We start from the raw sequence: 22,344 nt of genomic DNA, 5'->3' as shown, positions 1-22,344 counted from the left end.
GTTCAAGGCCAGTCTGGTCTACAGAGCAAGATCCAGGACAGGCACCAAAGCTACACAGAGTAACCCTGTCTTGGGGGGGGAGGGGAAGGAGGGAGAACACTGTAGTGGTATTTGCTCCACCCATGACCTTAGGCTATACAATACAAAGGAGGCGGTGCTTTCTGCTGTTGTCATGACCTTTTTTTTTTTTTTGGAGACAGGGTTTCTTTGTAGCTTTGGAGCCTGTCCTGGAACTCACTCTGTAGCCCAGGCTGGCCTTGAACTCACAGAGATCCGCCTGCCTCTGCCTCCCAAGTGCTGGTATTAAAGGCGTGCGCCATCACCGTCATAACCTCTCATAAGGAGCTAGAGAAGGGTCATGTGACCCTTCTCCCTACTCCTGCCTTCAAGGTGGATTTGCTCCCAGTCAGAGGACAACTTCTGCTGTTTACTCTGTTCTGTAATTGTGAGATGGATATGTTTCATTTCACAGAATTTGGAAGATTAAAGTTTATACACCATACCATTGACACCTATTCAGTTCAATGGGCAACTCCTATGAGTTCTGAAAAGGCTGATTCTGTGATTACACACCTATTAGAAGTTATGGCCATCATGGGAATACTTGTACAAATTAAGACTGACAATACCCCATGTTGGGCACCACTTATTACGATCAAGTCACATGAGTCTATTAACTAGGTAACAGAATTTACTAAGACATAAATTGAGGAAATACACACACGATTACAGAATGGAGTAGACAGTAGAAGTCATCCTCTGATCTGACCAGGAGCGAATCCACCTCACAAGCACCAGCAAGGAGATGGGTCATGTGACTCTTCTCCAACTCCTTATAAGAGGTCATGACAATAGCAGGAAGCACTGCCTCCTTTGGGCCTTACAGTCCAAGGTCATGGGTGGAACAAATACCACTACAACACTCTCTCTCCGAGAAACCAGCAAGTAACAATGAACCAGTGTAGCCACTTCCAAAATCAACGTTAAGAAAGAAATTAAAGCCAGTTTCCTTTGTTCTTTAATAGAAACAATGAAAAATGGGCTAGTTCAAAGAAAGTAAAGTATTCCTTCTTAAAAGAAACAACAGTCTCACTATGTTACCTAGGCTGACCTAAATTCTGAGCCTTAAGCAATCTTCCTGTACTAGCCTCCCAAGTAGCTGAGGCTATAGATACATATCCCCATGTCCAATTTAACTTAAAAAACAAAACAAACAAACAAACAAACAAAAAAACCTTTTAAAAGTTCCCATTTATTTCTTAACCAATAGTAAATACAAGAAAATTAAGAGTTCACATACAAAAGCAATCATGCACTTACTAGAAACATGTATTGTAGACCACTATCACAACTAGGATTCACACATTAGAATGCTAATATCTTAGGAGTTATCTGTATGCGTAAAACAAAAAACTGAAATTTATAACTTTAAAAGTTCTGTTTTTATTTTTCTTTTCTTAGTTTTGTCTTGTTTTTTGTTTTGTTTCTTCTCGAGACAGGGTTTCTCTGTAGCTTTGGAGCCTGTCCTGGACTAGCTCCGTAGACCAGGCTGGCCTCGAACTCACAGAGATCCACCTGCCTCTGCCTCCCGAGTGCTGGGATTACAGGTGTGTGCCACCACCGCCTGGCCTTTGTTTTGTTTTTGAGACAAGATTTCTCTGTGTAGCCCTGGCTGTCCTGGAACTCACTCTGTAGCCCAGGCTGGTCTTGAACTCAGAGATCTGCCTGCCTCTGCCTCCTGAGTGCTGGGATTAAAGGTGTGTGCCACCACTGCCCAGCTATAGTTCTTTTTCTTAAAACTCATCCCTAATTCATTTAATGAGAACTATAGGCAAGAAAAGATGTTCAATCCACTAAAATAAATTGATATATACTTATATTAAGGAAAGCAAAGGACGTCCCTCCTACCTGTAGCCTGGTCTCTTTTTCTGGAAAGAATCAAAGGTTTCCCCCTCCTGTTATTTAAGAACATCTGTCCAAGATCTACAGATGATGTAGACGATCCCTCCAGCTGTTTGCTAATTCTGGGAGACACACCGAACTCATCTGATCCCATCTTCTTTTTTCTTTTTTGTGCCTCTAGCGCTTGTTGTTTTGCATAAATATACTCTAGCTTCTTCAGGACCACTTCTTCTGTCTTACCTACAGGTTGATAGGGAATAAAATTATCACTCTCTGCATGACTCCACATAATAATGAGAAGTAGTTAGCTGAAATCTAGTTGATCTAATTATATTCCCCCAAATTATGGAAGGCAAGAGTGATTACAATTCAGAAGATATAACCCACTCATCAGAGATAACTGCTATAAATCTAAGATGCCAATCCTTAATCTAAACAGACTCTGAAAGACCCAGTTAGCATTTCCCCTTGCTAAAGATTTATTGTGCTCTTTCCTACATTTACACAGCTTACCTGAAAGAGATGATACCTTCCGTATCAAAATATTTCGTTTTCGACTCAGGAGATTTTTCTGTCCTATCAATTTATCTGCCTGGTCTGTTAGTCCTTGAATTTCACTGAATGCCTAAAACAGAAACAGTAATGTCAATAGACCACTAACACCTAAAAGTACAGGAGGCCTACATAATTTCTTTAATGAAAATATTTTAAGCTAGTATTTTAGAGAACATTATAAACAACTATTACTATTTCAAAAATTGGTTAATAGCCAGGCAGCAGCGGAGCACACCTTAAATCCCAGCACTTGGGAGGCAAAGCCAGGTGGATCTCTGTGAGTTCGAGGCTAGCCTGGTCTACAGAGCGAGATCCAGGAAAGGCGCAAAACTACACAGAGAAACCCTGTCTCGAAAAAAACAAAACAAAACAAATGTTCTACCTCAAGCTCTATCACCAACCCAGAATTATTTGTTAAATTTTTTTCTAGCCTGTATTTTTAGGGAATGTAGATAATGATTATTCCTAAACATCACCACTGAGTGGTAGACAGGTTTCAACTACTGCAAGCAGATATAAAACATTCATGTTGTGCTTATATTTTAATTAAATTTTAAAATAATGTTTATAAAATCTGTTTCATGTCAATAGAATATGAATGCTAGATGTATACTTCTCCAACTTCTACTTAAAAGTAATGAAACAATATTATCTTAGATGGTCTATGCATAGAGCTAAAACTTCTGCTAACTTGAGTATTTCACTTTTTTTAAAAGACTGTCAACTATTAAGAAGTATGTTGCCGGGAGGTGGTGGCACACGCCTTTAATCCCAGCACTCGGGAGGCAGAGCCAGGTAGATCTCTGTGAGTTCGAGGCCAGCCTGGGCTACAGAGCGAGATCCAGGAAAGGCTCAAAGCTACACTATGATAAACGGTTCTAAATGATACAGGGCTAATCTAAAGAGACTAGCACAAGGACTTAGAGTCTCTGACCTGACAGTGCTATCTATCTTCCTTTTTTTGACATGTTCTCTAACAGGTCTGGAGCTCACCAAGCAGGCTAAGCTGGCTGGCCAGTGAGCCCATGGAATCTATCCATTTCTATCTACCCAAAGCTGACAATAAAAGCATGTGCCACCACATTTAGTTTTTTGTTTTCTATTTTTTTGACTATGTGTATCTATCACATGTGTGGGTGTGCTGTAAGAGGACAGAGTGTGTTTGATTCCCTTTGAGCTATAGGTGGTTGAGAGATGCCCAACAAGGATACTGAGAATTGAACTGGGGTCCTCTAGTAGAATAGCAAGTGCCTTTAACCACTGAGCCATCTTTCTAGCCCCACCCAGCTTTTTTTCTTTTGTATATAGATTCTGGAGTTGTAGAATTCAGGCCTTCATGCTCACAAGATGAGCACTTTGTTGACTGAGCTATCCCTCTCAGCCCTTAGCTTCTGACTTTAAGAACTTAAGACATTTGGGGCTAGGGAGATGACTCACTGGGTAACAACAGCAGCACCTACCTTACAAGCATGAGGACCTGAGTTTGAATTGTCAGCACTCATAAAAAGCTAAGCATGGCTGCACAAACCTGTAACTCCAGCATCGAGATGAGGAGACAGGCAGATCCCAAAAGCTCAATGGCCACCCAGCCTACCCATAAAGGCAAGCTGACAGTTCTATGACAGACCCTGTCTCAAAGTAATAAAAAGAAAGTGATAAAGGAAGACACCCAACATCTTGCTCCCATCTCTGCATACATGCTCATGGGAACACGTACCCACAGACTCATGTTCTTATACACCACACACCCACAATTCTTCTCTGCTCTCCAGGCTTCAAACACAAAAGAAATTAATATTCAATGTAAAGTTATTCTGACTTAACATAATGATTTTTTTCCCATAAAGTAGTTATTGCTAATTTACTAGTCCTGTTTTTGACACAGCCTCACTCTGTAGCTCAGGCTGACCTTGAACTCATGGCCTCACTCTGTAGCTCAGGCTGACCTTGAACTCATGGCAATCTTCCTGTTTAGCCTCTCAAGTGCTGGCATACCAGGTATGAGGCACCATGACTAGCCACTAACTTCACGAATTGTTAAGAAAAGTAACTCTGTTTCCATCTCCCTCATGACAATGGATCTTTCTCATCTGCAAGAGTCTCTTAGTTGAGCTTATGCTTACATATGAGTTTATGTTTATATATCCACAGAATACTTACCCGAGTAAGAATGAGACTTTTAGAAACTTTGGAAGAATGAAGTAATCCCAATGTAATCTTCAATTTTTCAAAGAGATCCCTCATTTCACCACGCCGCCGCCGCTCATTGGCAGTATGTGTCCGGCGGTAATATGCAAACGCTTCTGTTTCTTTCTGTGGTTTATCACTCCAGCAATCATCTTTCAATTTTGGAGAAATTAATGGAAGCTGTCCAAAAAGATTGTTTTCTCAGTATCCTTCACATGTACTTGCCCTCTTCCTCAATCCCAAATGATACTGTTCTATCTCAGATACACTTTCTTTCTAGATTGTTATAATGGCCTCTCAACTGCTCATCTTACCAATCTATCTTTCCTCCAAATCTCATTTCAACAACATCAATAGTATAAATTCTAATATATATTAACACAATCATATTACTTCCCAGCTCAAGTTTTGGTGATTCTCAAATAAGGAGGAAGCATCTGGAGGCTAGGAAGGAAAGGTTTAGAAAAGTTTATCTATATAATTTATCATCATTAAAATTAGTTTTCAGAATATAACAAAAAAAAAAAAAATCACAATCTTGATTTTTTTCCCCCTTGAGACAGGTTTTCTCTGTGTAATAGCCTTGGCTGTCTTGGAACTCACTTTGTAGATCAGGGTATCCCAAACTCACATACATCAGCCTGCCTCTGTCTTCCGAGTGCTGGGATAAAAGGCATGCGCCACCACTGCCCAGCAAAATAAAAACACTTTAGGGAGATTAAAGAAACGGCTCAGTGGGTCCTATGCAAGCATGAGGACCCGAGCTGAGATCTTCAGCATCAATATAAAAACTGGGCAAGAGAGTGTGCCTTTGTAGTGCCGGCATTGGACAGGTTGAGAGAGACAGATTTGGTTTGGCTGGGAGAGGGGGGGAGGGTTCAGCTTAAAGGTCAGCCAGCCATCCTAGCTCCAATAGTCAATTCCAGGTTTAATGAGAGACCTTATCTCAAAAAATAAGGTGGAGACACAGAAGACGATATCCACGTCTGGCCTCCACATGTGGCAAGCACAAATCTCCTCCACCCCCACACATAAAAGGACTTTCACAATTTGGGAAAGGATCAATGCCACTCTCTTCTCCCCCCCCCCCCCCAGGGTTTCTCTGGGTAGCCCTGGCTATCCTGGAACTCACTCTATAGACCAGGCTGGCCTTTAACTCATAAAGATCAGCTTGCCTCTGCCTCCTGAGTGCTGAGATTAAAGGTGTGCAATGCCACTGCCTGGCTGCTGCTATTCTCTTCTAAATAAACTTTCTCTCTAGTACTTTCTTAAAAAAAGAAAACAAAATTACATTTATTTGTGGTACTGAGGGCAAGTATATGACATACTGCACATGTAGAAATCAGAAGACAACTTTCAGGAGGAGTCAGTTCTCTCCTTCCAACACGCAGATCCTATGGCTAAACTCAAGTCATCAGGCTTGGGGCTGAGCCATCTCACCAGGTCCTTTAGCCATTTCTAACTATGAGACTTGCCTAAATTGCTTAGGCTTTTGTCTGACTTGGACTCCTTATCCCTGTCCCTCCCAATCAATGCTACCACTGTGTATTTTTTCAGAGAGGTCTTTCTTGACTCTCAGCATACCTTAAAGTCTCATTTGTCTTATTTATTTTACTTCAATTTTAAATTTACTCATTAATTTATTTTAAATTTACTCATTAATGAAGCTCTGGCTGTCCTGGAACTCGCTCTGTAGACCAGGCTAACCTCGAAGTCAGAAATCCGCTTGTCTCTGCCTCCCAAGTACTGGAATTAGAGGCATGCACCACCACTGCCTGGCTTAAATTTATTTGTTTGTTTGTTTATTTATTTTTGGCGTTTTGAGACAGGGTTTCTCTGTGTAGCTTTTCCCTTTCCTGGAACTCACTTGGTAGCCCAGGCTGGCCTCGAACTCACAGAGATCTGCCTGGCTCTGCCTCCCGAGTGCTGGGATTAAAGATGTGCGTCACCACCGCCCGGCTTTATTTATTTATTATTTTAAGATTTATTTTTTAATTATGTACACAAGTGTGTGTGTGTCTTTGTGTGGGTTTGTGAACCTGAGTACAGGTACCAACAGAGGCCAGAATCATCAGATCCCCACTGAGCTCAAGTTACAGCTGGTTGTAAGCCTGACATGGGTGCTGGGACCCAAACTTGGGTCCTCTAGAAAAACAGTACATGCTATTAACTGCTGAGCCAACTCTCCAGCTCTAAAATGTGTTTTTAAAACAGAAGTTACTGACAATATATAAAGTTGTAAACACATGCCAAGCTTATAATGAATTGGAAATATGCCCTTTACCTCTAGCAGGAATGACAATGTGTTACATGTTTGTGTGGCTTCTTTCTTTCTTTCTTTTTTTTTTTTTTTTTAAAGATTTATTTATTTATTATGTACACAGAAGAGGGCACCAGATCTCACTACAGATGGTTGTGAGCCACCGTGTGGTTGCTGGGAATTGAACTCAGGACCTCTGGAAGTGCAGTCGGTGCTCTTAACCTCTGAGCCATCTCTCCAGCCCCCATTCTTTCAATTCTTAAGTAATAATATCAGCTTATTTTTGCTGTTGCCAATGATCTCAACTGATTTCTTCCTATGCATAAAAGGATTTTGTCACATTACTCTTGGGTGTCTCAGCACTCTATCTAAATACAGTTTCTAACTCTGGCTTTTCTACTGATCCTTGAGCAACATGCATACAACCTTTTGTCCCTTTGCTTTATAAAATGATTGTCAATGTTTGTTTCTTACTATTCTTCCTTTTTGCACATTTTTAAAGAACTGATATTATTAAACCAGGCTGTGGTGGCACACTCCTTTGATCTCAGCACTCAGGAGGCAGAGGCGGCAGATCTCTATGAGTTTGAGGCCAGTTGGGTCTACAAAGTAAGTTCCAGGACAGCTACAGATACACAGAGAAGCCCTGCTTGGGGTGGAAGATGAGGGATTTTGATATTAAATCTTTGATATTTTACTCTTGGGTTATAAATGTCTTAATTTTTAAATTTATTATTAAGTTATTTTACTTTATATGTATGGGTATTTTGCTTTCAGGTAAACAGATCTACTTTCACAAACTATATCCATTTTTTAACATCCTCCAAATTTATTCTATCCTCTGAGAGGAGTAGAAGAAAGGAAAGGAGCAGGTAGTATCACTCTGTAAAGATGGGAAAATTAATTTTAAATTATTAAAATAGTCCTAAAAAAGTGAACTAATAGATCTTATGTTTCAAATAATACAAATGTTACTGATTTTATTAAAAAATTATATTGGTTGGGGATTTAGCTCAGTGGTAGAGCGCTCGCCTAGCAAGCTTAAGGCCCTGGGTTCGATCCTCAGCTCAAAAAAAAAAATAAATAAATAAATAAAAATAAAAATAAAAAATTATATTAAATACATTTCAAATACCTTTCGACTCTTTTCAGGAGCTTTTTCATCTGCAGAGATTTGGCTATGACACCTAGATAAAGAAAATAATTTTAATGTTTTACTGAAATCCAATACATCAATCTATTTTCACACCTGTTATGAAACTATACCACCTCAAACTTCCTAAATTACAACCATTTCTTTTCTCCAAGGTATACTAGATGGCCACAATTTATTCAATAGTTCATTTTATCTCTAATGTCCAAAGAGTTACTAAAATTATGAATTACTGTTTTTCATTCACTTATTTGTTTGTTTATTTATTGGTAGGATCTCATTGCCAAGTCCTGACTGTTCTGAACTTGATATGTGGATCAAGCTGGCCTCAAACTCAGAGAGATCTGTTTCTGTCTTTAAATTTAATTTCTGTTCTTTTATAGTTTGTTTTTTATATAGTGGTTATTCTTGGCTCTTTATTATTCCAAACTAATAACATGGCATAGCTACTTACTGAATTCTTCAATGTCTCTCAATATAATTTTCGTCAAGCCTTACAAAGCTTGTTACTATATTAAAGAAATACATATATGGTTGCAATCATTTCAAAAGTGTCACTATGTAGCCCTGCTGGCCTGGAACTAGCAATGATCCTCTTTCTAGTACTGGGATTACAGGTATGAGCCACCAACCAGGGCAGCCCAAACCCATTTTGAGATGTTTTCATGCACATCAAAATTGACTTCATGACTCACAGTGTAAGAATAGTATATGCACTGTTAGTAATTCCTTTTTAAATATTTATAGCCTGTGGGGCTATATTAATCACAGAAAACTTTTATTCCTATCATGTTGAAACTGGTTAAAAAAATAGTTGTTTTTAAGATTACATTTTTCTTTTTTGTTTTTAGCAATGTGTTTAGAATGCAGACCTTTCCTATCTAGGTATCTGAAATACTACTGAACTCAGTAAATATAATTAAGTTTTAAGGGATTTAAACTCTTTCACCTTAATCAACAGGTAACTGAAGGAACCTGTAAACAGCTCTGGAATGAAGACAGTCACTTAGGAGGCTATCTTAGGAAACAAGACAAAAGAAGCTGCATCTTCCTTCCTGTCTCTCTTACATGCCAATCCCTAATCCCTACAAAGCTTCCTAACACAGGAACCGACACACAGCGCAGCAAGATACTGTGCCTTTCATCAGTGGAATAGGTAAGAAGAATTTCATGCCTGTATCTCACTTGTCCAGCTAGTTCAGTAATTAAATTTATAATGTTAATGCTTTATTAGTAAAATATAAAAGAACTAACTTTTGCTGAGTAATCAACTCATACTAGCATTATGAAAAATGTGCATGCTATTTCACCTTATACTCTAAATGGAGGGCATACTGGTTCAAAGAAATTATAAACTTGTCCAGGTTAGATACCTATATACTATCAAAACTAGTATTTCATTTTTTTAATCTATTATTTTAAACAGGGTCTCACTGTACAGCTCTGGTTGATCTAGAACTCTCTATACAGACCAGTCTAGCCTCAAACTCAAGAGATTGCCTGTTTCTACCTCTCTCTCCCAGGTACTACAAAACTAGTTTTTTGTTTTTTTTTTAAGAGACAGGGTTTCTCTGTGTAGCTTTGCACCTTTCCTGGAACTCACTTTGGAGACCAGGCTGGCCTCGAACTCACAGAGATCCACCTGCCTCTGCCTCCCGAGTGCCGGGATTAAAGGCGTGTGCCCAAAAAACTAGTATTTTAACACAAGTGTACCAGTCTCTAAAAGTATGTTACTCACAATTATATGCAACCTGATGGCAAAGGCCAAAGCAAGTAAATTACTTCCTTATTTCAACGTCTCATCTAAACTACCCAGGAGAAAAGAGAAACAAAAAACAAACCAACAAACCGTAAGGGAATAATGGAAGTGGGTCTGTTGCCCAAGCTTTTAAGTGAAGTGTTTAGTTTTGTTTCTGGTTCCAAACAATAATCCAAAGGTAAAAATGACTTACGGCTGTTTGAAGGACTGTGTGTGAGTTACTGTAGTCTTCTTGTAGGCAACGTTAATTTCTTCTGAGAGCTCTTCTATAGTCTCAACATCCACCTGCTCATCATCCTCCATATAGTCTACATAGTTATTCTGAAATATAGTATTAGAACAGTAAACATATTGGGAGACAAATATACCTACACTTTTCAAATGCATTCTCCCTTGTTAAACCAAATAGTTCCAAATAGTTCCAATCTACCATGAGTACTAACAACCCTAAGCTTGTTAATCACAAAAAGAAATGAAGTCAGAAAGATAACACGATTAGAGCTAACATCAACAACTATGTTAAATAATAGATATGTTATTTAATAGATATGTTAAACAGGTATCATTAACCTTAGTCTGGGCAGAGTTTCTAGAAGACTATATTTGATGCTTTGATACTATTTCTAGAGGATAGCATTCAGGCATGATGCAGTAAGGCTTCAATTTATTTATTTATTCATTCATTCATTCATTCATGTATGTATGTATGAATGTATGCATGCATGTATTTATTTATTTATTTTTTTGCTTTTCGAGACAGGGTTTCTCTGTGTAGTTTTGGTGACTGTCCTAGATCTCGCTTGCTCTGTAGACCAGGCTGGCCTCGAACTCACAGAGTGCTGCCTGGTTCTGTCTCCCGAGTGCTGGGATTAAAGGGGTGCGCCACCACCACCCAGCTAAATAAAATCTTAAGATCATACATGGTGAGGCCCTGGGTTTAATACCTAACACTAACCCCTCACCCCCCAAAACCACAGAATGTCCTGTTTTAAGGGGGCTTCATAACTAATATCTGATCAAATGCCCATAAATCAACACATATTAACGTAAGGCAGACATGGAAATGGGACACAACTCCACAGAATAAAGAACTTCAGTTTTCAAAAGTAATCCCAAGTGAGTTCCTTATATTACCAGAACAGAGGCAACTGAATAAAACTGAGCACCTATCACAGAAATTCACTGAATTAGTTATATGTATGATGCGAGGCAGGCAGATATTTTCAAGTCTATCTTTAAAAGCAGTGCTCACTATGCCAGAAACTAAAAAAGTGCTATCTTTATATATATTTGCACTGCACGTCAGAGGCATAATTAAAAATGAGGTATCCCAATCACCTTATTAAAATTCTCACATTTATAATTTTGGAAAAATCACCTCCAAATTAAAGGCTCCATAAGGCTAATAGACACTATAAATGCAAGCTATCATTATAGTGCCCACTTCAACTTAAGCACAACTTAAGCAATGTATGTTAAATTTAGACAATGTATATTATAATTACCCTGATGGAACAAAATGAACAGAATCTAAAGTTACTAATATAGGTTTGATTTATATTTGAAGAGTGTGTGCCTAGTTCATAGATTTATGACACAGGGTGTGCCATGTAGTCCATGAGAGCCTCAAACCGGCAATCCTCCTGCCTCTACCTCCTCACTGACAGGATCATAGGCCTGCACCTCACACCCATCTATTTCATGATTTTAACTGCAGGCTTTGTAAATAATATCCAATAATCTCAATAAATGACAATGTAGTTATTTCCTCATACCATTCAAATACAAGTATAGTAGTAAGTATAAAGAAAATCTGGACATAAGTACATACATGTAAATATGATACAAAATTTATATTTTAGAGATCATTCACAGTGTTTTTTTTTTATTTTTTTTTAGGAAGTCAGTGTAAACTTTTTTATTAGATTATTAGATTAGTACATCCAAGTAAGAGCCCCTGTAAGATTACGGCAGTCTAGAGGCTCTGCAAAGTCAGTTCCACTGAGAGCTACAGTTCTTACTTATTAGACTGTTTTGTTTTTGTTTGTTGATTTAATATTTACCCAGAAGGTCCCCCTGTTCATTGTTTCTTATTTTATCTGTATAAGGTAAGTGTCAACCACATCACAGACAATTTGACAGAAACTACAAGGATTTAAAAGATATAAGCTATCTTTTAAAATTCAACTTGGTAGGCACTCTATACCATCTATACTCCAAAGGATCAAGCCACCTTTATAACAATAACAAGCAAGACAGTGTTGCCTTAAACACTAGTCACTTAATAATGATCTAAACTTAAGCACCCAAACTAATATATTAGGTATTAGTGATAGTCTAGGAAAAGCTACTATCTCTAATCGTTTAAATCCATAGGTTTCAGTCACAACAAAAATGGTCTCACCACCTTTTCTACATCAACCTCCTCACTCTGGTAGCCAGAAACAACATCCACAATCTCATCAATAGAATCATCGGTTTTCTCATTCTCCTCTTCCTCATCCTCCTCTTCCAAATCCAAAACAGTCAAGTCAGCACTGCTTCTCCCACCCTTTGTCTCTTGCTTTGGTTTTATCTGTTCTCTTGGGAGCAGAAAATGATCCTGAAAACGTCTGCTCCCTCTTCTTCCTTTTGTAGCTCTCCTAGGAATAATAGAGAAGGCTGCAGAACTAGAAATGCTACTCCAAGAACTATCCTCAGTTTTTAACATTCCATCACTCTCAGTAGTTCCACTTTTCCCAACTAAGTCAGAGATGTCTTGTTCGGAATTTTCTTGACACGGCTTTGTTTCTGTAAAGAACTGCATGTCTGCCTCTTTCTTATATTCTTGTGAAATTCCAATGTACTTCTGAGTTAAGGGGCCCTTCAAATGTTTTCCCCATCTCTCTCTAAGACTGTCCTTCCCCAGAGGGTCTTCACAATCCTTCTTGGCCTCTGCCTGTGAATTTGATTGCTGGTCCTTAACTTGGCTCCCCGGTAATTCAAATTTACTTTCTTCCTTAGGGATGAAGAGAAACTCATCTGGGTCCTCTAGATTGTCTGATCCTTGCTGCTGTTCCATCTTCACCGCAGCCCATTTTTGAGGCCGTACTTTACTGACACGCTGGACTGTCATAATATTGACCTTTTCAGAAATGGTTCTACCCTTTGAAACAGTCTGTTTTTTCTTTGGACTGTTCTGATTCCTGTTCCCACATTCTTCATCACCGTCTCTGTCTTCATCTGTGTGAGACCCAGTGCTAAAAGAGTGTTCATAAGGTCTGGCATCTTCTGTAAGGGTTTCTTCATCCAAAAGATCACCCCCATCATCCAATGAATCATTCAAGGTATCTCCTGAGGCTTTAATTCCTGAGTTTTGCTTGACTGTATCAGCCTCTGTGTCTACAGCTTCTTCATTTGATGTTAGAGCTTTCTTAGTTTCCTCCTCTCTTTTGATGGGGCTTATCTCATCTTTACGGTCTGCACTCTGAGGTTCCTTTCTGACCGGAAGGGAAGCCACATGCTGAAGAATGGAGCCAGGCACAGGCTTCTGTCCCGGGAGCTGCAGCAAGGCGAAGCTACCCGAGTGCAGAGGAATGAGGCTGGCCGTGCCGACAGGCTGCCCGCCTGCTGTGCCGGGTGCTGTCTTGCTGTCAGCGGCTGTTGTACTTGCAAAGTTTTGAGGTTCAGGAGGAGAAATCCTCAGGGTCAGGGTACCAGCCTGAGAGACAAAACTAGATCCAGCAGAAACCAATGAAGGTGCCCGAGTAATGACATTTACTGTTGGAGAAGACCCAACAGCCTGAATTACAGGACTCACAACAGAGAAGGCAGAGGACGAAGTAGAAGATGATGGAGTCTCAGAAGATTTGGAAGGAGCTGGTAGTCGGATTCCCACCACAGATCCTGGTCAGAAAAAGAAAGAACTTAAATCACCACTGCTCATCTCATCAAGTCTTTCAAGGGATGATTTCTAGTTTAAGAAACTGAGTAAGAAAAATTCTAGTATACCAAACACATCACATGGTCAAATGATTCAACAAAACCCATCAGAAAGACCTCTAATTTAATACCTGGGTTCCGAAACACCACAGGCTGTAAGCTGGGTTGGGCATTAGAGCCTCGAATCTGATGTAAAGGCAGGAGTTGGACAATCTGCCCATTGGGGTGCCTGAATAAGTTCATTCCACTTGGACTCCTAACGGGTTGTAAGACCATCCGCTGTCCCTGCAGCTGTGGGTTTGGGGCTGGTCTAAGTGTAGGAGAACCCTGCTGCACTGGAATCAACAACAACCGAGGTCCAGTACGTTTCACATTGTTAGGAGAGATCTGTGGAGTAGTCACTGGAATTTGAGGGCTATTTTCTGAAAAACAGAAAAATGAGAATCCACTATCAGAATTTATCTTTCAGAATACATTGGTAAAAATATTGATGACGTTAGATCTAAAAATACTGCAAGTAATGTCTAACTTGAATCATAAAGTTAATGAAATTCTGTCCCTCTATAGTATACTATTTATAGTTAAGAATTTTTTTTTTTTTTTTTTTTTAAATTTAATTTTGAGACAGGGTCTCTCTATGTTGTCCCGACTGTTCTGGAACTTGCTAAGGAGAATAGGTTGGCCTCAAGCTCAAAGGACATGCCTCTCTCTGCCCTGAGAGCCAATTTAAGGTGTGCACTGCCACACCTGGATGATGATGATGATGATGATGATGATGATGATGATATGATTATTATTATTATCATTTTAGAAATCACATTTCCCATGCCAGGTGATAAAAGCACACACCTTTAATCCCAGTACTCCTAGCTGTGAGGCAGAGCCAGGCAGATCTCAGTGAGTTCGAGGCCAGCATGATCTATAGAGAGAGATACAGGACAGGCACCAAAACTACAGAGAAACCCTGTGTCTAAAAAAACCAAAATAAATCACATTTCCCAGTGATGATGCACCCGTTTAGTCCTGGCACTTGGGAGGCAGAGGCAGGTGGATCTCTGTGACTTTAAGACCAGATTGGTCAACAGAGTGAGTTCCAGCACAGCCAGGGCTACACAGAGAAACCCTGTCCAAAAAAAAAAAAAACACAAAAACAAAAACAAAAACAAGACATTCTAAGCCATTAACAGTATCAAATAAGATTTAATGTTTAGAAAAGCTGTTCAGAAATACAAGCCGAGAAAAGATAGTATTTTAGAGTTCTGGGGTAAAGAAATGGGTATTATGCTAACAGTAAATACAAACAAAACTGATCTAATGTTAGTTCACATTAGTACACTTATCTGGCATGGCTGATACCTATCTCAAATTTGCTATTTTATGTCTGTGAAAATAATGCTATGCAATGTGAACAAAAACATGACCTGAGAGCTAGAGAGATTGCTCAGAAACTGTTGCTCTTGTATTAGTTCAGTTCCTGGCAAACGTGTTGGGAAGACCACAAACTAACTGCCTGTAACTCAAACTCGAAGGAACAAAAGCCTCTCCTAGCCTCTAATGATACAAGCACAAAGGTATACACATATCTTTTTTAAACATGCATGTAGACAGCTCATATTAAGAGCACTGGCTGCTCTTCTAGAGAACCCAGGTTCTCACAACTATCTCTATCTCCAGTCCCAGGGGAATCCAACATCCTCTTCTGGACTCCATGGGCACTGCATGCATGTGGTGCAGACACACACAGGCAAAACACACATACACACAAAATAATTTTTTTAAAATGCACCTAGTTGGGCATGGTGACATGCATCTTTGATTCCACCACTTGGGAGGCAAAGTTCCAGACTAGCCAGGGATATACAGTAAGACCCTGTTCTAGGGGGGGTGCCGGGGTGGGGTGTGTATTAATATTTTGATCCTGCCCTTTGGTGCCACCCTATGCCCTGATGTAAAAAGTTTTCTTAAGGGAAAACGCCATCCCTTCCTTCTCTCTCTACCGCTTTCCCATGAGGTGTGCACCCCTTGCCCTTCCTTCCCTCCCTCCCTCTCTCTCTCTCTCTCTCTTTCCCTCCCTCCCTCTCTCCTTCCCACCGAATAAAACTCTTCACTGAGCACTGTCCCGCTATGGGGCACCTTGGCTCTACCTGCCAACACGTGTAATTCATAACAGGGGGCATCTAATATGATCTAAGAAACACACTAATGCATTAACTTTTCAAGTTTTAGTTCAAAGCCTAATTTACTCCATTCAGACTAAGAAAGAATCTTACTATCCCAAGTATGTGATTATTCACTTAAATGTGCCAAACGGGGCACAAATGAAAGGTCAGCCACAAAGTGTCTAAGATGAGATTCCTTTTATGAGCTGAGAATAAATCCATGGCACTTCCTTGGAACTAGCAGTTATCCAAGTTAGCTCTATTAATAAAAATAAAATTTCTTAATTTTACATTTCAGGTAGTACGTGGATACAAAATGTTACTTTATGGAAAAACAATTTCCATTTAAGTTTTAAACCTTTGATTATATAAAGAAAAAAGTACCAATACTTCTGCAGTATTAAGATTTGAACTCAAGAGCCTCACACACGCTAGGAAAATAATGTATTGCTGACCTCTAAGTGCAGGGCATTTTTTTCTTTTTGTGTGAAACAGAATTACATTTTTTGCTAGTTGCATTTACTATAAAAAATTAGGGGCTGGAGAGATAGCTTAGAACTTGTTGCTCTTGCAGAGGACCTGGGTTCAGAGGATCCCATGCCCTCTTTTGGCTTCTGTGAGCACTGCATGCATATGGTCCACTGACATACAAGGATACATAAACGTACAAATAAAAACAAAAATTTATTTAAAAATTATCAAAATAGATAAGTATACCATTTTAAACTCATTTAACCTAAGCCAATTAAATTTGGGGCTGGTGAGATGGCTCAATAGTTAAGAGCATTGGCTTTTCTTCCAAAGGACTCAAGTTCAGTTCTTAGCACCTACAAGGTGGTTCTCAACAGTCTATAACTCCAATTCCCGGGATCCACTATCTTCTTCTGGCACCTGTGGGTACTGCAAGCACATGGTATACTTGCATACATGCAAACACTCACATAAAATTAAAGCATATTTTTAAAAATGAGAAAGAAAACTTAAAAAGGTTGACAAACATAAAATGTAAGTACTAAACAAAAAAGTTCCTCCTTATCTCTATTTTATTGGTCACATCTATGTCAGTTCACCTGGACTGTCAACTTGATGGGATTTAGACAGCCTCTGGGCACATCTGTGAGGGTGTTCCTATAGAAGTTTAACCAAGAAGGGAAAACCCATCATGAAAGTGGATGTCACCATTCCATGGGATCAAGTTCTGGATAGTATGAAAGTAGAAAGTTCCTGGCTGCAGACACAAGTGACACACTATTTCATATTCCTGTTGTCATGGCCTTCCTGAGACTGTACCCTTAAAACCATGAGTCCAAATAAACCCTTCTTTAGTTACTTGCTTTTTGGTCAGGTTATTTTGTCAACAAAGTATAACAATGAAAGCTGGGAATATGAGACTTTGTCTTAAGGAAGGAAGACAGGCAGGCAGGCAGGCAGGCTGGCCAGCCTCTGTGAAGACTGCATGTATGTGGTCCAAAGACATACATGCAGGCAAAACACTATACATTATTATACTATAAATAATAATTTATAAAAAATTATCAAAATAAAGCCAGGCGGTAGTGGAACACGCCTTTAATCCCAGCACTTGGGAGACAGAGGCAGGTGGATCTCTGTGAGTTCTAGGCCAGCCTGGTCTACAAAGTGAGATCCAGGATGGCCAGGACTGTTACACAGAGAAACCTTGTCTTGGAAAAAAAAAATTTATCAAAATAAGTAAGTATACTATTTTAGAAAATGTCACTACTGTACATTTTCTTAGAAATGCAATGACTTTTTTTTCCAGGTAGATAGGGAGGGAGGGAGAGAGAAGAAAAGAGTAATGTCCACTCCAGCAGCTGTACAAGAAATTCCCTCCTTAAAGACATACAACCCTAGCTCTCATCATACAGCATGTTGTATTTCCTCCCATGTCATTTTAATGGCTATTCTGATGGCTCAGAGCTCTGGTCCTATACATATCTAATGTCCTTCAGCAATCATTCCTACTCTAATGTTTTTTGAGTTTTTAGTACTTACTTCCTGGGGTAAATTCTAGTCCTATGAACCTATCAGTCAGATTATCTCTAAAAGACAGTTGATTCTTATAATTAGGAATCTGACTACACAATTGTACAGATAGCCAGCCAGTGGTCATTCCTAATCCTACAACCAGCCATAAGCTCTTATAAGAATAAAAACACTAACAGGGCTCAGTTTTACAGAATTCTAAGGTTTTAAGAATGTCAAAATATTATACTATGGCTGAAACATGCATTCAGGCATGTCTAAACTGTGGCCTGCATGCATTTCAAGATAGCTATGAATACAACCCATTACATTTATAAATGACAGTGTCAAAACTGGAAACTCCTCATTTTATTACAACTGGAAAATTCTATTAAGTAGCTTTATAATGAAGCAAATGAAACCAGGTGGTGATGGCACATGCCTTTAATCCTAGCACTTGGGAGCAAGGCAGATTGATCTCTGATTTCGAGGCCAGTCTAGACCACAGAGCAAATTCCAGGACAACCAGGGATACACAGAGAAACTCTGTCTAGAAAAACCAACATATAGATAGATGATAAATAGATAGATATAGTTTATTTAGATAGATATTTAGATAGAGAGATTAAAAATAAAGCAGATGAAAACAAATAGTCCTTACCTGGTCTCTGGCTCACTGGTGGGCTTCCATTAATTCCTGAGAGTATAATAGGTACAGAACTCAGTGATGAAGTTGGTGTGGTCACCATGGAGGAAGATGCAGCTGTGGTAACCATGACTACGGAGGTGGAGGCAGTGGAAGCAACAGGAAGAGTTATGGTTGGAGATGCTACCAATGACTTAGGAAGTGCAACTGAAGCCACAGCACTAGTAGTTATCCCAGTAGTTTTGATAAGGTTCACAGTGGCTGTAGACTGGGTAGATGTGACAGGGGTAGTGTTATTAGTTTCAGAGATCTCAACAACCCCAGCAGCAGAGGCACCAGAAGAACAAGTAGCTTCTTTAGCTCCCACATCAGAAGTAGAAGTCACAGACGTCACAGCAGGAACATTCTCTAAAAACACTTGAGGGGAAGTAGTGGCAGCAGCTGTCACAGTACTGCACACCTGAACTGGCTCAGAAGAAACCACAGGTGTTACGACCATTACTGGAGAAGGCCTGATACTGAACTTCTGTGGCCCTGTCAGGGGCTGAGGTGTGCGAACTCCAGGTATCTTCTGCTGCAGGGCTCCAACTTTGCTCATCACAAACTGTGTGAACACACCACCAGGAGAGGGCCGAGCCGCTGCAAATAAAAATTTGCAGGTCAAAAATGTTTAGTTTTCTTACTGTGCCCTCCTACTAAGTGACTGTGCTTATATCAGTATTAGTTGTGCCCACTGGATCAATTTCTTAAAGGTACAACCCACCTACATGAGCCAATTTCTACCCACAAAAATCAAACACTATCCTCAACCCAAAGCAAAGCTTTATTATTCAAAAAAAAAAAAAAAATTAAAACTGAGTGTTGTGACTAAACTTCTTCAAGCTACACAATATATCTAAATTCTTAGGACATTAAAAAAAATTAGAGAGAGCTGGGTGAAGTAGCACATGTATTTAATCCCAGCACCAAGGAAACAGAGGCAAGTGGATCTCTATGAATTTTTTTGTTGTTGTTGTTTTGGTTTTTTTGTTTGTTTGTTTGTTTTTCAAGACAGGGTTTCTCTGTTTAGCTTTGTGCCTTTCCTGGAACTCACTTGGTAGCCCAGGATGGCCTCGAACTCACAAAGATCCACCTGCCTCTGTCTCCTGAGTGCTGGGATTACAGGCGTTCGCCACAACAGCCCGGCCGGATCTCTATGATTTTGAGGCCAGGCTGATCTACAATAGCGAGTTCCAGGACAGCCAGGGCTACATAGAGACCCTGTCTCAAAATAACACAAATTAAAAACAAAGCACAGTCACTAACCTTATCACAAAAACAGGTAAAAAGGGAAGGAGGAGATTCCCAACACATAGCCTTATGTCCCCATTCACACCTGCAGACCTTTTCTACAATCCCTCCTGCTTTAGCAGCTCCAGCTCTACGGCTGTCCTTTTATGAGATAGTTAAGTACTACATATTTCTAAAATCTAAAAACATTTTTCATATCTTTGATTGCTGTTTTAAATCCTAATTAAAGCTGCAGTATAGAAAGGCAAAATGGGTTCTTTTTACAGCATTAACTCCCCATCCTCTTATCTTCACCCCAGCCTTCAGCCAGACATCTCAATTTCCTGTTAGAGGAATAAAAATGAAGACTTTGCTTAACATTCCTAAAGATAACTGAAATAGCAAAAAAAGAGGAATTTTATAAACCAACTGCAGAACTTTCAACTAAAAATGTTTCAAGAAGGCAATTTAGTACAGACATAGCACTAAAATGTTAGGGCAAAAGAAGTTTTTATATACAAATCAGGAATATACAGGAACACTACATTACTTGAAAATTATGATTTACAAGAGCCTTCTATTTTTAGCCTGTACTAATTCACCCTACTAGCTTTTGTTAGCTTCTTAGGATTCGTTAGTACAAGGAATATGCATATGGTTTGTATTAAAAAACCTCAACCCTCATAGGAAAAAGAATATTTTAAAGTAAAGCCTTAAGTCTTTTCTACATTAATATACAGCCTCAAAGTCTTTAAGTATCATAAACCATCAGAATTATTTTAAAAATATTTAAGCAAGGGCATTAATAACAATGCCAAATTCTGTATTTCTCTACTTTTATAACCTTCATACTGTAATCACTGGCAAACAGTAAATTACAGGCCTTTCCAAACCACTTACCAATTGGCCTTTTTGCTGGAACAAATGCCTTCTGATTCTTCCCAGAGCGATTTGTTGCTGGGCCAGAGGATGCCATTTTGGAATTGGATGTTGAAGGCAACAGGGTGCGTGGTTTCCTGGATGCAGCCACCTTGGCATTGGATGCTACCTTGGAGATGACAGTACTGAGGGTTGAGAGGTCCAGGACTGAGGGTCGCAACCTGCCTGTGATATAAGCAGCTAGCCTATTGGCTGGATGCAATGCCCCCATCTGTCCCAATAGCAACTTAGCCTGCGGGTAACTCTTACCATTAACCTGAAACAAGTGGCAAAGAGAAATTCTGTAAAGATAAAATTCTCTTGCTAACTTCTCTCCCTTGACAGGGGTTTCATTTTTATAAGGTGTTTTAAATTCTATGCTTCAGATGTAAAAAGGAAAAAGAGGTGAAGCTTTTCTATTCAGGATAATCTGAGTAATTAGATAATTATCATCTGATATCTGAACTAGGCTCATCTTCATTTATAGTTTAAAAACAGAAAATCTTAGAAACTGTATTAATTTCTACATTATAGGTATGTGAAAGACATAATCGTGTCCAATGATTCATCTGTTTTACTTTAATAAGTAATTGTGGTTATTAATGAATCATAAGCAATAAGCATAACTGTGAACCACAGAATCCCTCTAAGACCCAAGAGGCATAACAAGCTCTCACACAAGGGTCTTTTCAAGTATCCTTCATATCTTAAATCTACTTTTGAAGTTATAGGACATTCATTGCTATAATAACCTATTAAGTCACCCTAGTTTTTGTTGATTTTCCCCCCTTAAAGTTTTACTTATTTTCATTTTATTTGTATGAGTATTTGCCTGTGTACTAGGTGCATGTCTGGTGCCCACAGAGGTCAGAAGAGGATATCAGATCCCCTGGAACTGGAGTTATAGACCATTATGAGCCATCATCTAAATGCTGGGAATCGAACCAGGGTCCTTTGCAAGAGCAGCCAGTGCTTATAATTGCAAAGTCATATTCTTTAGGCCTAGTTTTTGGTTTTCAAAGGTGGCAACTCTAAAGATACTGTCTTCATATTGTAAACAGAACATACTCAAAATAAAATGTTGGCATAAACATAATTTTAGATGTAGTCACTAAATGGTCAGAATAAAGTGAACTAACAAATGAAATACATATTTTTTGTGATGCCTGAGTTGATAACTGCCCATTTTAGGCAGCAATGTAGAAGGAGAGAAATCGAGATCGAGCATGTGTATGTGCGTGCATGCATTTAAAGAAAATACAAAAGCCTCTCAAGTTTCTTACTCATGCTTTCTAGTTTTTAATACTAGATGACATCTAGAGAACATACCTTTTCTGTCTCATCACTTAAAAGTAGTAGATAGAAAATGGAATAAGTCATCTACTCTTCAGATTAATAGGGAAACAGTAAAACTATCTATAGCAACTCACTACATAAAACAAAATTATTCTTTGCTACTTAATTATGATTATTCTCAGCAAGATCAGCAATCTCAACCCCTCAAATTTGGTATCAAAAAGGAAAAGGGGTTTAGCTGTACGAACCTAGATTACTTATCACTGCCTGGCTTGAAGATTATTTACTATCCTCCCCAGCTTCTACACAGGCGGAGCATTCCCTATCCCAAATTTC

The 22,344-nt window shown here is 39.2% G+C and overlaps 1 protein-coding gene across 8 annotated transcripts in view; it reads right to left on the bottom strand.

The window, feature by feature from the left end:
• The window catches only part of Mga (MAX dimerization protein MGA), a 94,313-nt gene that overhangs the window by 3,758 nt on the left and 68,211 nt on the right, over positions 1-22,344 (bottom strand). For 6 of the 8 annotated variants that reach the window (XM_036183514.1, XM_036183513.1, XM_036183517.1 and 3 more), the window contains exons 14-22: positions 20,695-20,989; positions 18,541-19,164; positions 13,869-14,159; positions 12,224-13,701; positions 10,010-10,137; positions 8,040-8,091; positions 4,618-4,824; positions 2,416-2,527; positions 1,909-2,142 (exon numbers count right to left, since the gene is read on the bottom strand). In XM_036183514.1, coding sequence (XP_036039407.1) covers positions 1,909-2,142; positions 2,416-2,527; positions 4,618-4,824; positions 8,040-8,091; positions 10,010-10,137; positions 12,224-13,701; positions 13,869-14,159; positions 18,541-19,164; positions 20,695-20,989 — 3,421 coding nt within the window. The remainder of the gene's footprint in view (positions 1-1,908; positions 2,143-2,415; positions 2,528-4,617; positions 4,825-8,039; positions 8,092-10,009; positions 10,138-12,223; positions 13,702-13,868; positions 14,160-18,540; positions 19,165-20,694; positions 20,990-22,344) is intronic. The other 2 variants (XM_036183519.1, XM_036183518.1) reach the window with 2 other exon arrangements.

The sequence above is a fragment of the Onychomys torridus genome, chromosome 4 (genome assembly GCF_903995425.1).
Source record: "Onychomys torridus chromosome 4, mOncTor1.1, whole genome shotgun sequence".
Classification (NCBI taxonomy): Eukaryota; Metazoa; Chordata; class Mammalia; order Rodentia; family Cricetidae; genus Onychomys; species Onychomys torridus.
This window is presented reverse-complemented; position numbering and strand designations above follow the sequence as displayed.